At 35.9% G+C, this 23,037-nt stretch overlaps 1 protein-coding gene across 2 annotated transcripts; it reads right to left on the reverse strand.

Annotated features, from left to right (window-relative positions):
* Window positions 1-1,092: 1,092 nt before the first annotated feature.
* Window positions 1,093-20,741, reverse strand: LOC117432200 (ubiquitin carboxyl-terminal hydrolase 47-like). Of its 2 annotated transcripts, XM_034053769.3 has the most exons (29): window positions 20,444-20,741; window positions 13,813-13,872; window positions 12,825-13,019; window positions 12,194-12,307; window positions 11,817-11,970; window positions 11,077-11,173; window positions 10,825-10,970; window positions 10,590-10,669; window positions 10,268-10,417; window positions 9,656-9,751; window positions 9,383-9,535; window positions 8,861-9,013; window positions 8,332-8,463; window positions 8,119-8,195; window positions 7,616-7,671; window positions 7,090-7,202; window positions 6,867-6,971; window positions 6,454-6,661; window positions 6,036-6,151; window positions 5,514-5,633; window positions 4,206-4,959; window positions 3,942-4,117; window positions 3,575-3,655; window positions 3,337-3,452; window positions 2,936-3,054; window positions 2,700-2,830; window positions 2,492-2,539; window positions 2,210-2,340; window positions 1,093-2,120 (listed from the first exon to the last, which is right to left on the reverse strand). In XM_034053769.3, exons 1-29 carry the CDS (start codon window positions 20,486-20,488, stop codon window positions 1,946-1,948), a joined length of 4,101 nt encoding a protein of 1,366 aa, XP_033909660.3. In that variant the 5' UTR covers window positions 20,489-20,741; the 3' UTR covers window positions 1,093-1,945. The 2 variants fall into 2 exon arrangements, with proteins under 2 accessions (XP_033909660.3, XP_033909661.3); XM_034053770.3 differs by lacking the exon at window positions 13,813-13,872 and having other exon boundaries at window positions 20,444-20,740.
* Between the last annotated feature and the right edge of the window lie 2,296 nt (window positions 20,742-23,037).

Below are 23,037 nucleotides of genomic sequence, written 5' to 3' on the forward strand. Positions count from 1 at the left end.
TCAGGTAACATAAAACAACTCTTGTGCAGCTTCATTTGATGACAACTGTATTTGTAATGTGTTCAGTTTCACTATGCCTTTAGGCCCTGCCCTATTTTTAAAGTGCCCCCAAGAGATAGCAACAGTGCTGTCTCTGTAAATGGTAAATAAAAGCCCTGTCATCAGCCATTTTAGTATTCATACATTTTCTTTAAATCAATACATGTGCTATAAATGTGCTATACAAAATATCTATATCCCTCAACATTTACATTCTTTTAAAAAATATTCATTATTACAACAAATATTGAAGTTGTTGAAAACATGGGTTGCTAATTAATCCCCCCAAATCCTGGATATTTCAATACTACAGTATGTACGTGCATCATCTTACAATGCAGGCAAATGGAAGGTATGAAATCAGTCATTACATATGCCCAGACAGCAGTGAGACCTCATGATAAAAGCACTGGCACCCTACACTTATTATACCATTATTCAAGGCAACAAATTAAAGATAAACATGAAGTAAACTTTAACCACTTTTTAATAAAAACAAAATATACAATTTCTAATAATTTAACAATCTTTGTCATTAATTGATGGCTAATGTTCACTAAGTGCTTGTATTTAACATGCTTTCTGAATGATCTTATATTAAATGTATGGTGTCAGTACTTTTGTCTGTGACTGTTTTTACACATTGGAAATGTGTTAAAAAGGGTGAAAACATGAATGTTAAATGTATGAAGACAAAATACTTCAGTTACGAAAAAGCCTTTTAATTCCTTTCTAAAAATCATCTTAACTAGTTCACACAAGGTTTGAATCTCAAAACAATAAATATAATTAACAATATTTATTATTATTGGCATGTCTACAGTAAACAGATTACTGCATGAATGTTTTCAAAGCCATTATTCTGATTGGTTGAATAAGTTATGCAGTGCTTTCAGTCTATGCAGAACTGCTTTTTAAAAAAATCGGTGTACATTTGTGCAGCAAAGCCAAACTTGTTTTCAAAACACTCTTTGTGGAGCAAACTGGTTCTTCATCAAAACCATACCTACCTGCAAAGACATACCCTTAAGGGATTTATTAAACTTGCGCTGGAAAAAAAAAAAACATTATCTACATAAAACAAAAGGTTAAACACAGACTAAAAATGGGACCTGTACCATGTCAGTCACTTATCCCAAAATTCAGACAAATAATTTACATTAAGCCAAGCAGCAGTAAGAGCTGATAAAACATAATAAATCTTGAGAGCATGAGAACCAATATGTACCACTATTAGCCAACCAAAACTAAATACAATCTTACATGAACAGAAATACAGTATTCATTTCAGAAGGACTAATTGGAGTTCAATCCCAACCACACTGGCAACATGGGCTATGGTTGTTATAATCACTGGTCTTAAGTCTAAAAAAAAAAAAAAAAAATCAGTGTTTGATCAAAGTAAGGAAGAATAGGAACAAATGGAACCTAGGATTTGGGTGTCAAATTAAACAAATGGAAGATGAGCTTTACCAGTGATTTTTACCCTGAATTTATTGGGGCCGATTTCAGCCCTTATATGATACGTGTGTAATAATTTAATGAGGTAATGTGCACATAAGAAAAAATGACTACTTTGTAGGCCTGTGCGCAGCTTCCATCAAGCTGAGAAATGCCAGTTCATGACTAGCTGTTACATGTGCACCCATCTATGTTTAATTCATTGTTTATTGTATATTAAATAATACCTTTTGCACTTCCCTTTACAGTACAATACACTATAATGCACAACATTATTTGGAGTCACAGTAACCCTGCTAGGGCTCTGACTGGTGGGCTGTCAGCCTTAGCTGTGGTGGAAATAGTTTACACCAAACAAGATTCCTGCCATGTTGGTACTGCTGCACAGCAGTGGTGAACCAGATTTTGATTAAGATTCCGGGTAATAAAAGGCGGGAGGCGGGCATCAGTCCTGGCTTGAGTCTTTACTTGGTGCACCATCCAAATAGATCTTTAGTGCTTTCTCTTTACGGGGAGAGTAGTTCACTCTGTGTCCTGTCTTAAGGAGACGACTGCTTTCTTTTTTCATGAGTTCATTCCTGTCTTCATCTGACAGATCCATCAGCTCCTCTGTCTTGTCCCTAAATTTAAAATAGAAGGGCTATCAGAAAACAAAACAGAAAATTGCAATTTATAAAAAAAAAAAAAGAGGTCTTCGCATGTATTTTACCTGTAAAAGACGACCGCTCCATCATCACAGATATAGAGAGGCCAAACATTGAGTGTCGATACTTTTGGATTCCAATCTAAATCCTGATGAATTTCCAAGATTGAGATATCACAGGGAAATGTTCCTCTACCCTGCAGGCAATACAAGTGAATTTTCATAAGATCTTCCAAAAATTGAAATATTTTTTCTATTAATATACCACACCTCATTCATATTTAAACAGCTGCAGAACCAGAAGAGAAATAAGTTTACACATTTCTGTATTTACAAAGCAGCTCTTACCTTTGCAAATTCTGTATTTTCAACAGGAATCCCACTTATCTCACTCAGCTGAAAGAAAAGAAATTTGGCACAGTCAAAGGAGTCCTTTTACATTTAGTTTTTGTTAGTTTTTATTTCTTGGCCAGAAATGTTTCAGGTTTCAAATTGAAAAGCATTTTGAACTTCTGCTCAAAGTACTATATTCCTATTCTCTGCAGAAGCAACTCACCTTCTGCTTAAGTTCATCGACGCTGCTGCTTTCCAGGACCACTTCCTGGAAGGGTTCCAGCTTCATTTGTGACGGTCTCCATCGCCTTGTTAGCACAGCTAGTTGGGACATAGACTTCATTTTCTCAGGTTCTATGGGTACAGATGTGAAAGTTTACATCAACCACTGAAATGCTAATTGACAGAAAACAATTAGAACCACATAGAAGCTGATCAATTGTAGCACAAACCCATTACCATCAAGCACTTCAAGGAAGACCTCCCAATTGCTGGAGATGTTGATATCTTCTTCATAGACATGATAGTCCAGAAATACTGTTCCAGGATTTTTCCAAGTCTTCTTTCGCAGTCGAAATCTGTAAACATATTAGAAAAAAATGTATTTGATCAACCCCAGACTGTCATGAGTTAATGTATCTCTAAGTTGCATGGTGTCAAATTGAATTACCAACAAATAGATCATACCAAGCAAAATAGTTTCAATAGTATTTAAAAGGTCACACATATGACTCATACAAATTGTTAGGAGAAAGAAGCACCATTTACAAGAAGCAGATCAATTAGAAGTTCCAAATTTACTTGTGTCCTATTTTCTTCATTGTGCTAGTTGTACAGAACAAAGGTCTATTGATCCTTACCTGTCAATACTGAGGTTCAGCTTACACTGCTCCTTGAGAGGAAGCAAAAGCTCTTCTTTAGACTGCCGCACAGTCATTCCTTTTGCAAACACCGAATCTATCAAAAACCTGCAGGGCTGCAAACAAGCAGATGGAAGGAAGAATAAAATGTTTGCTTTTACTCAAATCAAATAACGTTATTCAGGCATTTGATTTATAAAGCTAATAGTACAGTGGAGGAGCAGATTTATATTCTTACCTCTGGATCATTTACTAGAAGCTGGTAAACTTTGACACGATACTCCCCTTTTTTTAGTGCTCTTCCTAATCGTATTATCATCTGTCAAAAAACAAAAAGGCACAGATTTTCTTAGATCAAATTTAATGAGTACAAATTCTGAACCTGAATATTAAACTGGATTTATTCACCTGCATTCAAATTTTGAATAAATTTCAAGTACTATGTGAAGACAACTCAAAATTAAGAACCACCTAAAGAAAAACCAACCAAAATATAGAAGTCTGTTTAACAGTATATATGCATATATTGTTGAACTTTAGAGCTGAACTGAATCTGAAAACTGAAATGTAATAATGATGGAATCAAGTATTTAAAACTAACCAACCTTGTTATCATCTGAAAATGAGGATAGAGTTTCATTTAGCCTAACACTTTCAAACTCCTGGTTGTTGGCATAGACCCGGAAGACCTTAAACTGGGAGGATGGAACTCCAACAAAGGACTCCACATTTTGTTTGAAGGCAGCCAGCGTAATCCGTTTATCAAGATGGACCAATAAACCTGAAAAGCAAGCATTTCAATGTTAAAACACTAATAAATGCCAATATAAAATGTTGTATAATTCTATGGCAACAAAGACAAAACATACATTTTTGCCCTTCTCCTGAACCATCATCTGAAGTGTATGGCTCTGCCCTGAAATAAACATACTGCGTCTCTCCTTTGCTCTTCCCATTCTCATCATATTCACTGTCTGTCCCAGAATCCTCCTCTGCGGTATCCCACGTTTCCTTTTTGCCCTCGTTTGCTTTTGACCTCCGACTGCACGTGATGCTGTGAGAATCCAGCCCGTTGGCTAAAGGGATGGGAGCATTGTCAGCATTGCACAATGTGTCACTACTGTGACCTGAGCTGAGGATATCGCTATCCACTGAGCTAGTGCTGCGGTCATTGTTTAAGTCAGAGTCTGAGCGCTCCTCAGACTGCAAGTTGTTTTCAGGATCGGAGATCTGAATCCGGTTATCCAGCTCTCTGTTGTCTAATGAGGTAGAGTCAGCTTCCTGGGAGGGGGACTCGATATTCTCAAAGTCGCATGTCTCTGTGCTCTTGACGTTCTCGCTGTTTCCTCCCTGCTGTTGGAGTGACAAGTTCTTGAGTTTTTCAGTGCTTTCTTCCAAAATTGCTTCCACAGTCTTTCTGTTACCCTTCGCCCTTTCAAAGGTATCCTCTAAACTGCCCGAATTGCCATCAACTTTTTGTGGAAGGGTCCTGTTAAGCTGGGATTGTACAGGTAAAGACACATACAACCTAATAGTGTTTCCATGGCGATCAAGAAGCTTCCATAAATGAGAATCCGTAAATGTGACCTGATGATCTGCTGAATCGGAGCTTTCAATGAACACCTAAAGACAAGGTACAAGTTATTAGTTTCCAATATTTGCACTTAAACATTTTTTTTTAGCTAGAGATAGAGAGATAGTAGGGCTGTCCAGCGATTTAAAAAAAAAAATATTTGTTTTAAATCGCGTATTAATGAATACAATTACTGCATCCATCTCATTTGTTTGTTTTATTACTAATGCTATTATTATGATCATCAGTTACAGTTATATTTGTTAAATTGTTTGAACCAACTGCAAAATCACAATGGAGTCAGTTTATTACTCACCTTACTGCATTATCATTGCAGTTTCCTTTACTCATACTGATGTTTTTCATTGCCGTTTAAAGAAGAATAATTTTATGTTCTCTTTTATTAATAACTTGAAATTGCCTAAATAAAACAAAACATTCACTGACTAACGGTTATATCCTCCATAATTTTAAATAATATCGTTTACAAATAAATGTGGTTATTAAAATACAACAAAGCTACAATGTTAACTGGTCTGCAGTCAGTAGCTATCCAACACCACTGGTTATAAATAAAAATCCAACACTCTTAAACTTTACTGACCTTGTTGCTTCTAAAGAATCCCTCTGCCTTCAGTGTCTTATTGGGCACATAGAGCAGTCTTAGATCATTATAGCAACGCTCCAGCACTATGCGCATTGTGTCTGCAGAAAGTCCTGTTGCCTGCCAAGGGATAATCATTCAAACAAAAGCAGTTTTAAGGTGAACTTAACACATCCGGAATAAACTCAAACAAAAGGTAATCTTATTCAGGAAAAAAATAAAATAAAATTCTGGTATAAATACTATACTGTTCCTGGAGACCCAGTGTGAAACCATTGAATACTATACTGTTCCAATAAGCAGTGTGGAGTAGTGGTTAGGGCTGTGGACTCTTGACCGGAGGGTAGTGGGTTCAATCCCAGGTGGGGGACATTGCTGCTGTACCCTTGAGCAAGGTACTTTACCCTAGATTGCTCCAGTAAAAACCCAACTGTATAAATGGGTAATTGTATGTAAAAAATAATGTGATAATGTGGATAAGGGCGTCTGCTAAAAAATAAATAATAATAATAATATTTTTACCTGTGAAAGGAGCTGTGTGAACTCTGTGACCGTCTGGTTCAAGTAAGCTCGAACAGTGACAGGAAGGGCAATGGTCTCCGTTTTCAGGTCAACAACATGCACTTTCACCATTACTTCTGAAAAGAAACAAGGAGTGGCACAAAATAAACATGTGCACACTGCAATACACCATCAATCTATTTTGCAGCTCTCAGAAAATAACACAGTAATATTGACACCCTGTGGCCAAATTGAGTTTATAGGCTTGAACAGGTACACCCGATTAACTAGCCTCTAATATGGTTGTCTGCTTGATTGAGGTTTCTCTTACCCACCATTCAGATCATATTGTGGACATGTTATTTGGTTGTGAACATACAATTGCATCAAAAATAGCTGTAAGGGAATGGAATTGAACTGTTAATTAATCATTTCATACCTCCTGGTTTGTACAGTTGGAAGACCTGTTCTGGTCTTTTTGTTTCTAACAGCAGGTCAAACATATAGGATGACTTCACTCCACCTAGCAACAATCCCATTGGGGTCTCCTCCTCTCCTTCATAGGACCTTTCCAGGTACTCATGAAACTCATCATATTTAACAAGGCGACAGCAGTCCAGTGCAACAATCCCATCCAGATCCAGCAACTGAAAATGAACAAAGCAATCTTAAACCAACTGCATTTCTAAATGGTGAGGGGTCATATTAGACGCATTGAAACACCCCCAGAACTTATTTGATTTTTTGAATGGTGAAAAGAGTACCTTGAATGACCAGCTTCCTGTCTTTATCCTTTTAGTGAGTGGTTAATTCTGGCTTCACAGTACTGTGCCATCTCTTTAAATTACATACCTTATATGCCATTTCCACAGCTTCCTTCAGTGTTTTATCTCTATGGACTTCAAGTTTGTTTTCCATCATGATCATCTTCACAGGGTGCATGCAAAACAGCTTAATCTAAAAGAAAAGATGTTTTTTTTTTGTATTAACAATAGCCACCCAGGTTACTACAACATTAATTGTATTCAATATTAAAACAATTACATTTAAATGTGTTCCCGTTTCCGTATCATACCTTGCAGGTGTTGCGTTCAATTTCGCGTTGTCTCTTTTCCTGCTCTTCCATCTCCTTCTCTTTTTGATCTAGATATTTTATATGCTCTGGAAATTCTTGAACATCCAGATACTCTAGGAATAAAATGTAAAACCATACATTTAAAAAACAAAAAACACACACACACACACACTACAAAGCATACAATTGTAAGTTAGGATCCATACAGATGGGAGAAGAAATACAGGATTAGTGAGAGAAAACCTTATCATTCATATTATATTCAGCAATGACAGATAGTGCTATAATCAAATTTTGCTAAATTTAATTTATTTTAGAAATACAGTAAACACACCACTTATTTATTAAAATCATTGGTAATGGACTTTAACATCCTTAACTGAATAGTTATATTTGTATTTTCAGCACCATTTATTTATTTTTTATTTTTTTTAAACTTCAAAACGATCTCTGAAAGTACATTGTTGAATCAGAAAAGCAGAAAATCGACCCTGTGAGTTGCAGGACCAGCAGATAAGACACTTACTTGCATTCCTTGCAGGATCCTTAAGCCTATAAATCAGCATGTATGCATTTGTAGAGCTGTTGAAAATAAGAGTGGTTTGTCAATTAATGCTTACCCATTTATGAAGCTAAAAAACACACCACTAATGTTACAAAACCAGTATCATCATTTCTTTATCTTCCAAGTTGTTCCAAACTAGTTTGTTCCGTTGGTTTTCCTTCTCTAAAATAGTGCAAACAGCAATCTGGATTACAAAGGCTTTAGTAATTATAGGATAGCTGATGACAGACTTGGACTTTTACTTAGCATGCAACAGGGCGTTCTGCTGGAAAACTGGCCGTTAAGGTAATTAAGGCCTTCGGGGTGTGAATACAATATTAAAACAATTGATTGTTTAAAATGAAACTATTGATTATAAAACAATCTAATGTTTTGGTATAACATGCTGCGTGATGCAACCTTATTTTACCCCATTCAACGTTAGAGCAGCCAGACCAAAATAAGAAAAGCAATAACCCACAAACCTGGCAAAGGCACTGGAGTAATAGCCTCTGCTTCCTGAGGATCCACCGTAAGTTTTCCGAATGTCATCTTGGGTAATCTGTAGAACAGAGTTTATTTAGTGGTTACTAGAAATCAGCATGCACAAGGTCAGTTTTACCGTATATGTGCAAAATAACAAAATATAATTCCTATTTTACTGTATCATAAAGAGGAAAATAAACAGTTTGTGTTACCTTGCTAACATGCTGATCATTAAAACTGTACCACTGGCCGTCACTGAACGATTTGATGCAAGCATAGTAGTGGCCCCCAGCAGCACTTCCAGAGTGGACCATAACTGAGAAGAGCTCGTAAGTTAAAGAACTCTGGAATATAAAAAAAAAAAGTTGTAATTACAATTTGTGCTTGAAAATCAGTTCCAACACAGACAGCAAAGTTCATAACTTAGCTGCATGCTTTAAAGTGGTTACAGATGATTCAACATTTTTATTTCAACAATAAATCAAACAAATAAACTTTAGAATCACATTAAGGAATATCTACAACAGTGTTTTTGTTTCTAAATGGATTTACATAAATATAGTTAATAACTACAGCCACAAAAAACATGTAAACATTAAAGTTGCAAAATATATTTATGAGAATCAGCCAGGGCAGAGGAATACCACTGGGCTAGTTTCATTGCCCTGTATACGGTTTGAGTCAGGATACCATATCAGGATACCGGGGTTAACATTCCTGCCCCTCTTCTTCTTGAAGTACCTTAGATTTTAAACCTGCACTGCTGCTGTTCTCCAGACAAATTCCCTCATCAACGCCATCATCAGTGGAGAAATCATTGCTCATCTGATCGCTGTGACAACTCCCTTCGTTTTCAGCTCCACTGTCTGTGCAACTCTCGGTTTGAGGCGATTTCTACATAAAAAAAGACAACAGTTTCAACTTTCTGTCTTGGTATTGTAAAATGTGATAGCAACAGATTAAGTAAGACATACATACATAGATATATTAGACAGTTTAGTTTTATAGCTAATTCACAAGCAGGTGTGTGTTATTTACATACATGCCTTTGGCAAGGTTAATGTAATGCAAATTCTAGCTAAATCTATTAAATAAATAGCAGATCAATAAAATGTTTCTAATAATGCGATGCACTTTGAGATTAGAAGTCAAATCTCAGGAAGTTTTTCCAGATGAAAAATAATACGTTTGTTTTACGAAATAAATGGAAGTATTAAACACAGCTTTAGAGAACATTTATCAGAAAAAAAGCCCCTTAATTACCTCATCTTCTACATCAATAAAAGGACTCATATCCAGCTCTTCAGGGAAAGTCATACGATCGTTCAGCTTAATCCGATGCATGGTGGTGTAGTCAAAGTCAAACCGCTTTAACTGGAGCGTCAACAAGTATGGAACGTGCAGGAACCTCAAACCCTAAAATATGTATTTGATGGAAGATTTAAAATTAAGTATTTGACATACTTTGTCTGCAAGCACTTTTTATATATAGCACTTTATATATATATATATGTCTTCTTGTGTGGCATGCTTTACCTTTCGTGCATCACATTTCTTTTTACAGCGCTCACAGAAGTATTGATTGGGGCCATCCAGAGTCTCTGGCTGGATGAATGCTTGAAGTGCTTCTTCCTGTTACATAAATGCCATTAATAGCTATTTATATTTTTGATGAATTGCTTTGAACTCTACTACAGAAAAACAATGCTTCCTTAATAAAGTACAATTATTTTAAATAGTCAGGTACATTCTCTGAAAACTATGAATTGCAGTCTCTTCTGAGTTGCCTGGCAACCACCAAAATAGGCTTCAAGTTAACAGTACATTATAGTTGATTGCCTCCTCTAAAAGGTAGTACAACAAACATATTTAAAGAAAGTCAAAAATGCAAATCCTGCCATGAATATAAAGGCACTGACAAAATTAGGGGATGCTGCCCTTGAATGTTGGAAATTAAGAGCGATACAGTCCTGCAATTCTGTGCACTTTGTTTTCTATATGGACCCACTCACTCAACAAACCCAGTTTTAAAAATATATATATACACATCTCAAAATCAGTGGTGGTTCCTTAGAAATAATTAACCCAAGCAAAAATACCAATCACAGGGTAGAACTTAGGCATGCCAACATATAACATTTCACCCACCACACTGCCAAATGCCTGGCTGGAACCATAGGGTCGGATGACCAGCGGGATATCGAGATAAGTGTCGATCCTCCAGCTCTCGTATCCACACTCCAGACACCGTACATAATCCTTCAACTTGCCCTGATACAGCTGATTGATAAGGTCAGCCTCGAGAGAAATAATACAAAAAAGATTTGGCAAATACATATTCATCAGAGAACACAAAAAGCATTGGGTGTCTCACCCTGGAAATTGTCCAGCTGCTGACTCTCATGTGATTTCCAGCAACATGGAAAACAATTAGCAAAGCTTTATTTCTAATTAGCAACTCATTGGGTACCTGCTCAGTCTGTCTCCACTTTTGCTCCAGTGCATCAAACATGACTCTGCATAACTCCTGGACATCATGCTGTTGCCAAGCTATGTGAAACAGAAGAAATAAGATAGCTGAGAGTTTTGGAAGGACTGAATTATGAGTACTAGTCATTTACTGTACTGTAGTAAAGTATGACAAAAACATTCTACAATAAGTGACACAAAACCACACTGTTAAAATGTAAAATCAGCTTCAGTACCTTCACTGCTGTCCCACCCAAAGCTGCGGGTCACATCTGTTGTTTCGATGGCTCTTTTCTTACTGGTTTGCAACAAAACAAAGAGCCGCTGGAGTTGGTATGGGATGCTGGTAACTTGGTCTTCTTCAGACTCCTCAAACTCCCAGCTACAGATGAAGAGAGAAATAACAGAATAAAAGCATGTTATTTTAAGGAAGTTCCTTTTTACATCAAACATTTCTGCAAATTCAAAATATGCTGAATAGTTCTCACTTGTACAGAGCATTTCTGAACTCAGGAGTCATATAGAGGGTCTGCAGCAAGCTGTTTAGGTAGCAGGTCATGGCTTGGTTTACCAACCCAACATATCCTACAGAAAAAATAAGATAATAGTCATTATTTAACACTTAAGATGTTTATGACATACCGGCGCAATATTTACATTTAGCTTCTCATAACTAAAGATTATGCAGTTTGTAAAAAGTTGGAAGAGCAGTTTCCAAGATATTCATTTGGGGGGGTCTTACCAATTCTGAAATGCAAATTCCTACTGAACTACTGCTTAACTTAAATGGAAATATAAAGTTTTCTAAAGTTTGATAACTTTCATAAAAGGCTGATGGATCTCCGAGTTATTTGTAGGTTAAAAAAAAGTATCAACACTAGCTGTACAGTAAACACTTTTAAACTGTGTATATTTGGAACAATTGTATTTAGGGACATTTATATACTAATTTATAGACATTTATAAGGGACATCTATATATTTTGTGGGTGTTTCACATGTTACCACTTCTGTGTCCAAAATAGCTTAGGTTGCTGATCTACAGTGGTCCCTGCCCCACCACCGGCATATAATGCGCTACACTAAGCTTAACATAAACCATACTACGCAAGGGCAGTAGTCAAAAGAAAAAGGGAGATGAAGACGACCCAATTCTGTATTTACTGCATTGTTGGCAATGCCATAATTGTATGCACAACCAGATTAATACAGAGCAATGTTTTTCTTGCCCGTTTCTGATTTGCTGAGGATAGAGGAGTACGAGTAGCTCTGGCTGCTGTAGTCACTGCTGCAGCCGACTGTGCCGTCTCTAGGAAGAGGACCAACAAATCTGTCCCGAGAACTGTCATCAAGGCCACTGCTGTCTGCTGTACCCGATTCATCCTGAAACAAAACTTAACGTGACTAACTACTCGATACAGTATCACCAGTTCGACACTAAATTCAACCTACAAACCTCTCATGCACAGTGTAATACTTAATCATGCACAAACAAAGCTGATACAAATAAACATGACTAACGAACACCTAGTGGGTTAACTTTTTCACTTACAGTATTTGCGATTTCTTTAAGCATATAGTCATTTTTTAGTTAGTTTCTACTTACTGATGCTATTTGAGGCTGTTCACCATCTTTATCGGTCAGATGTAGAAAATTTTTCTTCCCTGCTTCAAAGCCAGACTCTGACAGAGATTTGTCACTACTATGATCCAGGGGAGCCTGAATAAATAAATACAAAATAAAATAAAATAAAATAAAAACAGCAGTTGTAAAGTTGATTTCTCCATAAATATATATATATATATATATTTTTTAACGTTAATGTTTACAATGATTGATAGATACATAAATAGATATAGATATTATAATTTATTTATTTGGCAGACGCCTTTATTCAAGGCGACAAAGGTGTTACAAGGCCTTACAGGTATGCAATGCAAGATCAATATTTATATACAGTATAGTTTACAGTAAGTGCAAATTATACTAAAGTACAATATGAAATGATACAATAAGTTAGGATTCCAAGAATTTATATCTACAATGACATAGTAGTAGTGCAATAGTGCAAGGATAGTGCATCAGCTGAGGATCCAGCAATGTGGTGTTTAGGTCAGATGTTACTACCAGTAGGATTTTTACTGGTACTGGCAGCTGATTCCGCTGCTTAGATAGAGATAATATAGCTATACATATAGATATTATTAGCTGAAATGTATAAAAATCAGATGCTTACCAGGTCTGTAGGACTGCCCCACACCAAATCAAAAGTGTCATTTACATAGCCAGCCTTGGAGGAGACATCCTCAAAGAGCTTTCTGAGGGAGGTTGAAGCAGGGAGGTTTAAGGTAAGTCTCTCATTAACAGTCTTTGCATTCGTGGTGTCCTGAACGATACACAGCACGCGAGGTTCATCTGCAGCATTTTCAATCTAAACAAACAGAGAATGTGCCTCCTTAAATACCCCAACATTTATTCACCTTCATGAGTGAAGCCTTTGCTTGCAAACAAAATACACAAATGAAATACGCAATACATCTAGTTTTAGTAAGTTATTCACAAAAAAGAAAGGCACCCTGCCATGGGCTCATGAACACTCTTCAGTATGATTATTATCTTGTAACAATTGTAAGTCGCCCTGGATAAGGGTGTCTGCTAAGAAATAAATAATAATAATAATAATAATAATAATAATAATTATAAAAAAGTAATTTAGCAAATTGTATGCTATCATAATAAAAGAAAGGAAAAAAACAAACAGTAGCTGCAAACACTTTAACCAACGTTAAGGATTTATCATATATCTAGCATGCAGTATAGTGACAATTATGCAATTTATCATTTTTAGTAAATCAACTAAAATGTTTGCAGGTACTGTACTATAGCTGGGCAATTACTGGCAGAAACTGCATAATACAGCCAAGACCTTGACATTAAAGTTAGTAGTAGGCTGAAGTCTTTAATCCTCGACCTGTATATTACGTCTACAGTACATCAGGTTCAGAATCTCCTGCTATCACTGTCAAAACACCATACACTACATTAGACCCAAGTTCTGCTTATTAGTATTGTGCTGCATAGTCAATATAGAATCAGGCAGACAATCCTAAAATGATCCCATGCATATGTAAGGTTATTAAAAAACATGCCCCTGCATTAAAGCATGCCATTATCTCACACGTTGCTCCAACAGCAGTCTGTTGGACTGCATTCAAAAGGACTACCTGAGAGAATTTCTTCTTCATTTCATCAAAAATACTTTGTCTGCAACTCCAAAACACACCCTATGAGATGTATAAAAAAAAAAAAAACTGTTATAATAATAATGTTTTTTTATCAGTTCTATTTAGATACAGTGACCGCTTTTAAAGCAATACTGTACACCACTACCACAGGTGTATTTTAAACATATTTCTATAGTGGTGCAATCGGCACCCTAATTTCGTACTTGATTATCGTATAGACATTTCTCAACGATAATCGATGCATTGCCGTTTTATTTTTCAAAATAAAGAACAAGCATTATTTTTATTATTTTTTTTTTTTTAACAGAAGATCCAATAACTATATGACGGGGTACTCCTCGCCCCTGCGCATATTAGGTGTTGTATTTTGTACTTCTTGTATTATTATTTTGCTATGGATTATGTTTGGCAGAACAAGCGAGGTGCCATCCACCATTATTTGTTATTGTTTTAAATACCTTGTGAGAATGCAAGAGTGACGGCTAGTAATTACTGAATTAGCTGACGGTCACTCATACTTCGTAAACTCGTGCAGACTATGGCCGAGGGATTAATAAGATAATTAATAGCCAGTTAATCCCTCGGCAGCACAAAAAGAGTGTGTACAGGCGGAATGAAACATGAGTTGTGAAAACTATTACTACAGGATATATATATATAACAGTTGCTACTTATTACTATTTGTGTTGCGTGTTTGTTAATTTGGCCCACGTGCCGTTTATTTTGTGTTAAGTCGTTATTATTTTGGTAAATAAAAGCTGAGCGCCATTGCGTCAGTTTCGCCCGCAATTGCTTGTGTTGTGGTTTCATTTCCTGGTCTGACATTACCCCTACAGCTATCTTGACACAAACTAAAAAAAACGTTGTGCATAAAAAATAGGCACAACATATTCAAATTGAAATACTCTTGCTTGTTTGTCATTCCTGTAAGTACTTCCTAGATTTAGCCCGTTCTGTTCATCAACCCTATAGTATTAAAATTAATTAAAAAAAAATACTATTTTCTATTGTCAAACTTTCTGACTGAGGGTCTGCTAAGCATTAACTTACTATGTTTTTTCAAGCTTTAAACAAGTCAGTTCATGATCAAATTGATTCCAGTAAATAGTAAATTCACCAAAATTCATTGTTAAGGATACAATTTTGTCACTGTGATTTTTAGTACACTTCACGTGCAAATTGCGGGAAAAAAAACAAATTCACGAAAATGTCACGGAAAGGTCACCAAATAATGTAGGTTTAGGTACAGCAACATACACAAGAGCTTTTAAATAGTACACAAAAACCAATAAAATAAAGACTATTGCTTTTTACTGCTGGCAAGTTTAAATGTTACTTTAGAATACAAAACTTAAAAGGTCCTTTCGTACCAATGTGACTTTTTTTTTATAAAGAATACTGTAGATGCAGGCTTTCACACTGCATAGCAAAACAGACTGAAATAAACTGTGTTCCTATTTCTCTGTGCGCCTCCGGCGTAAATCTACATATACATACAAAATTAGCATGTGAAATTGCTTTTATTACCGTGTTCAAAATGAAAAGGTATATATTTTTCTTCAATAATAAGAATGAGACGTTTAAATTGGTCATTTCTGAGTAGCCTACAGAGCACTGCCCCTTTAAAGGGATCTTTATAATCAGCTCTATCGATTGCATATACACAGGGATAAACACTGAGCAACTTCGACAAACAACTGGTCATCTATTTTAGCGCTGTATTAACCATAACAACGAGGTCAGGGACGAGGTCAAAGCTCAGTTGATTTGAACTGTCAGCAACTGCAATTTGAGCAGGGCAATTGCCGGAAGAAAGTATAATCTGCACGGCGACACGACAGCGATGACCACCAGTCGAGCGATGTTAAGTGTACAAAAACATACCCGCCACTGTGGCGTATACGTATGTGAAATTGACCCACGTTTGGCAGGTGTTAATTTTGAACCCTGCCTAAAGTGTGTATCCTACCAACGCGCTAATCTACCGTACTAGTACTAAAAGAAGCGCACTCTCACACACTCAAGGTTTTAATGCAAATCGGCAACAAGAAACTTCAAACTAGGTTCTAATTTGATGCATCGATTCACCAATATGTAATCAAAGCTCTGGAAATTTAAGGACAGATTATCAATAAATCGATGCATCGATTAATTGTTGCACCCCTAATGTACTATAATCTATGGTTACAGGTTAAGCAACTCAGAGCTGTCAACACACCATTGAGTTATCAGATTAGGTCTATTAAAAAAACAGCATCATCCAACCTGTTTCTGGTGAAGGATACCTCCTCTGTGACTTGGTATCTAAATCACCTTTATTCAGACCCGTAATCATGAAGGCACTGATAATGTACTGTAGCCTATCGCACTATTCTCCTACTCAACTGAAACCCATGAACACACTGATTAGCAAACTGCATTTAATTTGGGATACAATAGGTGTCCTGGCTATGGCTGAAACAGGTAAAGGCACTACAATGGAAAACTATAATAGTGCACAATACTAGCAATACTAAAACTATCTAGTCGGAACATGTCAAATGCTAGAAAATACATTTTTCATATTCAAATGATCTATTTTCATTATAAAACTTACTGCATACTGATATACAGCCAGAAAGTAGCACAGCAAAAAACAACACATCTTACCTGGTCAGAGGGCACCAGTTCACAATTTTTCTTGCTTCTGAAACTTGATATCAAATTGATGAAGAATTTGAACATTAGCAATACGGGTAGGCTTCTCATACACACCCCACAGCTGATTGCAAAACGTTTGGGTGGCACACTTGTGAAAACTAGACCTGGCTTGCTTTTGAAGGTACATCTGCTATTTACAAAATCTACTGAGATATACACACACACACACACATAGCCTACATAAATATATATAGATAGATATAATCCTTGTAAACAAAATTCAGGACTTCCTTTCTGCTGTGCAATTCTTTTTACCATAAGAAACCAAAAGTAAACACACACATTTTCTACTTCCTTGTTTTACACCACCAGCATTATTGTAGGTCACTTCCTATTTGAAAAGCCAATCAGAATGCATTTGCTTGGTATCCTGCCAAAAGAAAACACACACACTTACAACATGTGATTTTTAGCAATGACCTCGAAAGTGAACTGCACCATTTCTAAACAGTCAAGCCGGGATTCATATTACAATGATGAAGCACAAAAAAACATGATCCTTCACACTCAAAATGACTAAATGAAGCAATGCTTTAAACTTATTTTAGCAAAACAGTTTGCAACAGCCAGCTGGAATGGACATGGTATGTGCCAGTGTTTATGTTACAACAAACCCGTGATCTGCCATTTCACTATTTTGGTACATGCTGTGGAGACTTACTAGACACAGTGTGTTCCTTTCAGCCAACAAAAGACACACACACACACAGACACACACACACAGACACACCACAATTTACATGTATTTTTGGTTTAATTACAACTATTCAATTTTCTATATCATGATACTGAACTAACTATGTAATGTGTTAACTGTAGATATGTGCTTTCTAGGACTGATTACAGGGTTCATGAACATATCGATACTGCTGGCGCGCTCACCCTGGAGAATTGCATGCTGTCAAATGTTTTAATTTGTGCTAACAGGTGTCCTTTTTTCACTCACCAACTAGCCATACGAATTCAAAAAAGACTGTCTTACTACTGCCTGAATATGGCATACTGTCAGCTGAAACAGCTACAGATACTGTAAGCAGACAAGAGTAAAAGCACTTAAATAGCAATATGTATTTTTAATGCAGAAACGTAGAGCCACAATGGAAGCCCATGGCATGAGGACACAACTTCTCTATTGCATAACAGCCATAAACAAAAGATCCAAATGAGAACACAAAGGGCAAACTACATAACTTCAATAAAGGTGATTTACTTAATGGGCGCACACTATGTGATCTCATCCCAAGCAACAACCAGCGGTTACTGCCTGAAAGCAGTTTTATGGCACCTATGAGGAATGACTTGAAATATGCAAAGTCGAGCACAGAACAAAAGATATAGTAGACTCTTATAGTACCACCTATGTTGTGGTGATGTCATCATCACCTAGGAAGGCAGTAATTTACATTAAAAGAAATACTGTACTTCAAAGTGAAATAGTCCAGACGATGTCATTTATTTATAACAATGTGGTAATAGGGTTGTAGTGTTTATTATTATTATTATTACTATGAAGGTTTATAAACCTAAAAACTGTTACAGTGTAACTTAATTAAAAAAAAGAAATGCCGAGAAGTAAAAAATATGAAATACCCGCTTACAGTTATTTTTATTTGTTATCCCCAGGTTGTCAAAGCATTTTGGGATTAAGCAAATGTCCTTAAATTTAGAGGTTACACAAAAATCTGTGCCTGGTTTGAGCTTTGCTAGTTTAACGGACAATCACAGTATCTTTCACATAATATTAACACTGAAGGTATGAAAGAAAAGGTGTATTCCTGCACTTCTTAGATACAGTCTTCATCTGCATTTCTACAGGGACATACTGAACTAGAAAGAAAACTGTCATACTGCAAAGTGGTTGGCAAGATTTACGAGTGGCGGTCAAGCATGTGCTGCAGTTTCAAAGCAGCTACAAGACAGCTCAAAATCATTCTACCCAGGCTGCAACCCTGTATGACAAATTAATAGATGAGTAATGCATGAGCCAAGTAGTGTGATCTTGAATACTTGAATACTTTCAGAACTATAGCACAGATACTGTCAAGAAGAAATAAGTAATTTAATTACTTGGTGGATCTATGCGTGTTTCAGTGTAAGTCAAGTTGTTCAGACTGGCTACTCCTTTTACTTGCTGTAAGAACTGAAAAGAATAATTTACCAATAGCAGCTGAACATAAATCTTTTGGATAAGCCAGGGCCTGTTTCCAGTCTGGTACAGTGCACATTACATAATGTCAAAGATTAGTGCTAACCGGGATCTGTGAAACCACCCAATGACGTACAATGTTCAATACCAATAAGCTGCAACATGAAAATAATTAACACAATTTTGGGTTGGTTTACTACAGTAAAACCTCTATTTATTCAAACTAATTGGCATCAGGGGGGTTATATTCGGATCATCAAATGATTTCACTGTAACACTAATAAAAGACAACAGAAGAGTGTTGCACATGACATGTTACAGCACTAGGTGGATGGTTGAATAACAAAGGAGTTTGTAAAATCGAATGTAACGTATATTTAAAATATGCCACAATTTACATATAAAGCATTACTCTTATTATATGACAACTACAGAACTACACTTAATTGTTGTACATCTGGCAACTACTGATCTATTTAGAATAAACTGCATCTAAAAGATATACTGGGGCAAATACCCTAGCAAAAAAAACAACTTATACATCATATTAACTAAATCTTCAAAGATGGACTAGGCAGCCTAAATTGCATTGAGACCTTTCATAACCAAGAGAAGAATTACCGGTATATTGTCTTTATTTTGACAGACATAAGCCATTCTGAAGAAGAAAAACTGTTTAATAGTTATTTAAGTAAACAAAGACTCAACAGACCAGATTACAGTATTGCATGAACAGCAGGCCTAACTTCACTTACCATCACACACCAATAAGGCAGAAAGGAGACCCAAGTAGTTTCATTAGTATACACACACATTATATATATATATATATATATATATATATATATATATATATATATATATATACACACATACACACACATATATATATATATATAACACACAAATCCCACTTTTTTCACACATGAAATTGTTCAGAAACTCCCAGTTCCGCACAGACTATAGTTGTTGCTAAACAAATGGTAAATACGATTTTCATTTAAACTGCAATACAAAAATAGTACAATTACTCCATTGTTTTTTTGTTTTTTTAAATATTTCACCAATTCCATATCTACTTATCGTTAACAATGATCAAAAAGCACCACAGAATTTACTGCATGTTTTTTTAGCTATCAAATCAAACCTTCGCGTCACAGTGCACGGGTTCATTAGTACGGTACTGGGAGTCTGCGCCTGAAAAAGATCCGAATTGTTACTCAATCAATAACAATGGAAACGGCTTTCATGTATTCTTAGATTTCCTTACAAAAGCACTGGGGTGACACATTTGTTTACTGAGTACAGAATACAACACAAAACAAACAGACCTTACCTGAACATACTTCTTGTACAGCACTGACCGATGACGTAAGGCTGCGTATATATATATATATATATATATATATATATATATATATATATATATATATATATATAATCATCCTAGCGTTCTGTACTATTGTTATTCAAATCCAACACCTTTTTTTATTGTACTTTTAAAAGAAAAATACTCCCCTCATTCTCTCGTACAGTCGTTGTTTGTTATGTTCTGTGTGTAGTATTTGTTTTAGTTTTTTTTTTTTTTTTTTTAACTGTAGACGCCAAACACCACGTTCAATAGGTTGTGTATTTTTTGTATTACTTTATAGTCGGGCCCTTCCCTAATTTTAAGGTTGGAAGCGTTGTTTGTTTACCGTACAAACGCCCCACCGTAAAGAAGTAACCACGGCCTACCTCTGCCAATATCAGTTTATATCTTACCTCTTTCGGTACGATCTGATTTTCTTCGATGGGAACCATTTCCATTTACACTGAGACTGTTTAAACGGGCAGTTACCCAACCTTGGGAGTCAGCAAGACCGCTTATGGCCGGCGTACCGGGTCATTGTCTATAAATTTAAAAAGAAAACAAATAATGAAAACAAACGCGGAGGAATTTTCGTCTAATACTCTACCAACAGCACACAAACAGAAATCAATTGATAAAATATGTCTGTCCTTCAAACGTCGCGAGATTTGGCATGCGACCTATGTCATTTCCGCAGCACTCTGCACCCAGCAGGGATCAGTCAGATTGAATTTACTTGGTGCTAGCAAAACATATTTTTTGTGGCACATGTCTGTCGATCTAGAAGTGTATTTAATTATTAAAAAAAAAAAAAAAAAAAAAAAAAAAAAATGAGAAGACATTACTTGATTGCATGAAAGAAGCCATCGTTTGTTGTAGAGCTGAAGAAAATTGTAGAGCTGAAGAAAATTGTACAGCTGGAATATTTTACTGACTCTAGCAGGATCTGATACTGTCTCAGTATATTATTGCCGCCAGGCATAACGAGCTCGTTGGACATGTAACTGTTTCATCGAGAAGAGATTGTAGAAACTGAAATTGGTGTATTAATATAATTAAATCGTCACGTTTTATTTTCAATACTATATTTAGTGTATTGTGATTTTCGTTTTTAAAAGAGACTCATCAAAACCTTAATTTATTAAAGCAATACGCAAAGCCATGGATGAATAGCACTGACTAATATATTGAGGATATTTAGTTTCCTGTGTTTTTGTTGTGTTTAAGTACTTTCTTTTTAAAATGACTCTGAGCGCTGTTTAATGTGTTTTGGTTTCTAAAACTGAGAAATGTGTTCATTGTAAAATTAATTTGTAAAGGAGAGGGGAAAAACACCGAAAACCAAATGTAATGTGTGTGTACCTCCAGACACAGAGGAGAGAGACTTGCAAAGAATATTAAGAAGTAGTTTTTTTTTTTTAATTTACATTTTTTAAAAAAGCCAAAAGCAACACAGATCTAAAGATCAGTCTATTCATATTCCTGAAAAACAAAGTGCAATCCTTTGTGCTTCCGCTCTGCGCATGTCTTCAAAGTTCTGCGCATGTGCAGTTAGCAAAAATACACTGTCCTATGGGGAGGCACTAGTGGTTACAACACCGGCATATAGGTTTACAAATAGATTACTTTAGGCGAGTAAAGCCAACAAACTATTTTTTAGTTTGTCTTCCAATTTCGCAATTTTTGCAAGTCACTAGTTCAACAGCAGAGCTGTTTCCTGCTCTTTCCTGAGTTTTTTTTTTTTTTAAAGTCCAAGCTCCTGACCTGAATTTTGAGATTTATATTAAAATGTCCCTTATAATGAGGCATTGTTGGAGTAGATGACGCCCTAATTAGAATTATAATACTCATGTACACACAATCTATGCAACCTTTGGTCTTGTTTTTACTGTTTCTTTTGTTAAATAGTTTTAAAATAGTTTTGAAAGGTTTAAAAACTTATGAATTGGTTGTTAAATAAGCCTTACTTGTTTTATTCTTTACCTTAAATCTACTTTTAAAACGTAAATAAATACATAAATAAATAAATGAACACTAGAGATGAAAGGTTTAAACTAGTTATTACCTAATGCACAATAGGTTCCTCTTATTCCAGTGGTCTGACTGAAATCATATTATGAGGTTTCTTTTAATGATCTAGACAGTGTCAGATGTAAATACTGCCTCCATAAATGCTGTAATCCTGATTTTTTTATGGACACCATTTCTTTCTGTATTGTAATAATATGAATTCCATTACACTATCTTGTCACAGTAATTGTAAGCCAATAAAGACTGGAACACACATCATGTATCAAATTGCAAATCAGTAGTGGTGTTGTCAGTTAAACTCATCATTTCGAAACAAAGAGACATTTACTGTAGATATGTGTGTTCATTCATTGAATCCTGGATGTGTTTGAGCACACTTTCAGTCTGTGAAACACACAGCACTAATGAGAACCGGGTTGCTGTCCTAAATCAAAGCCTCTTACTACTTCCAAGAATCCTGTAGGAAAATGTGGGAAAGGAGTGCTAAACTAGACCAATACAGGCTTCTGACTCCATTATCTATCAGCTCCATAGTTAATACTGAAACTGTGATATACTGTATCTGTGCAGTAGGAGGCGCTAGACAACACAGCGGTTCTCAAACTGGGGGTCAGAGGGTCACAAAACAGCCACATCGCAAGCAGTCCGACTTTGTTCTTTCTTTGTACATGCTCAATTGCAGTGTTGTGAAATCCTATCTGATTAAGAATAATACATTGTTTCTTTAATTTAGATGTAGTCCTGTAATATACTCTATCCATAGGGTGCATATTAGAAGAGTCGCAGTAGACCCATATCATTTGAGAGGAAGTCCCAGTTAGAAAAGGTTTGAAAAGTTTGAGAACTGCTGCACTGTATGTATTTTTAAGACTGGCATACAGGACACAATGAAACATGATTTATTTATTTATGCTTTTATTAAAGGATTTACCATGAAAACCCACTGAGACAAGATGCAACACACAATGGAAATGAA

Source organism: Acipenser ruthenus, chromosome 27, assembly GCF_902713425.1.
Source record: "Acipenser ruthenus chromosome 27, fAciRut3.2 maternal haplotype, whole genome shotgun sequence".
NCBI lineage: Eukaryota > Metazoa > Chordata > Actinopteri > Acipenseriformes > Acipenseridae > Acipenser > Acipenser ruthenus.

What these genes read in the sequence shown, in the direction of transcription:
- LOC117432200 (XM_034053769.3), bottom strand. Translation starts at nt 20,488, where the DNA reads ATGGAAATGGTTCCCATCGAAGAAAATCAGATCGTACCGAAAGAG. An exon ending in CTGTGGAAATGGCATATAAG is followed by an intron (nt 6,662 to 6,866) that starts GTATGTAATTTA and finishes GTTCATTTTCAG; the next exon opens with TTGCTGGATCTGGATGGGAT. An exon ending in GATTCTTTAGAAGCAACAAG is followed by an intron (nt 4,960 to 5,513) that starts GTCAGTAAAGTT and finishes CCTTGTCTTTAG; the next exon opens with GTGTTCATTGAAAGCTCCGA.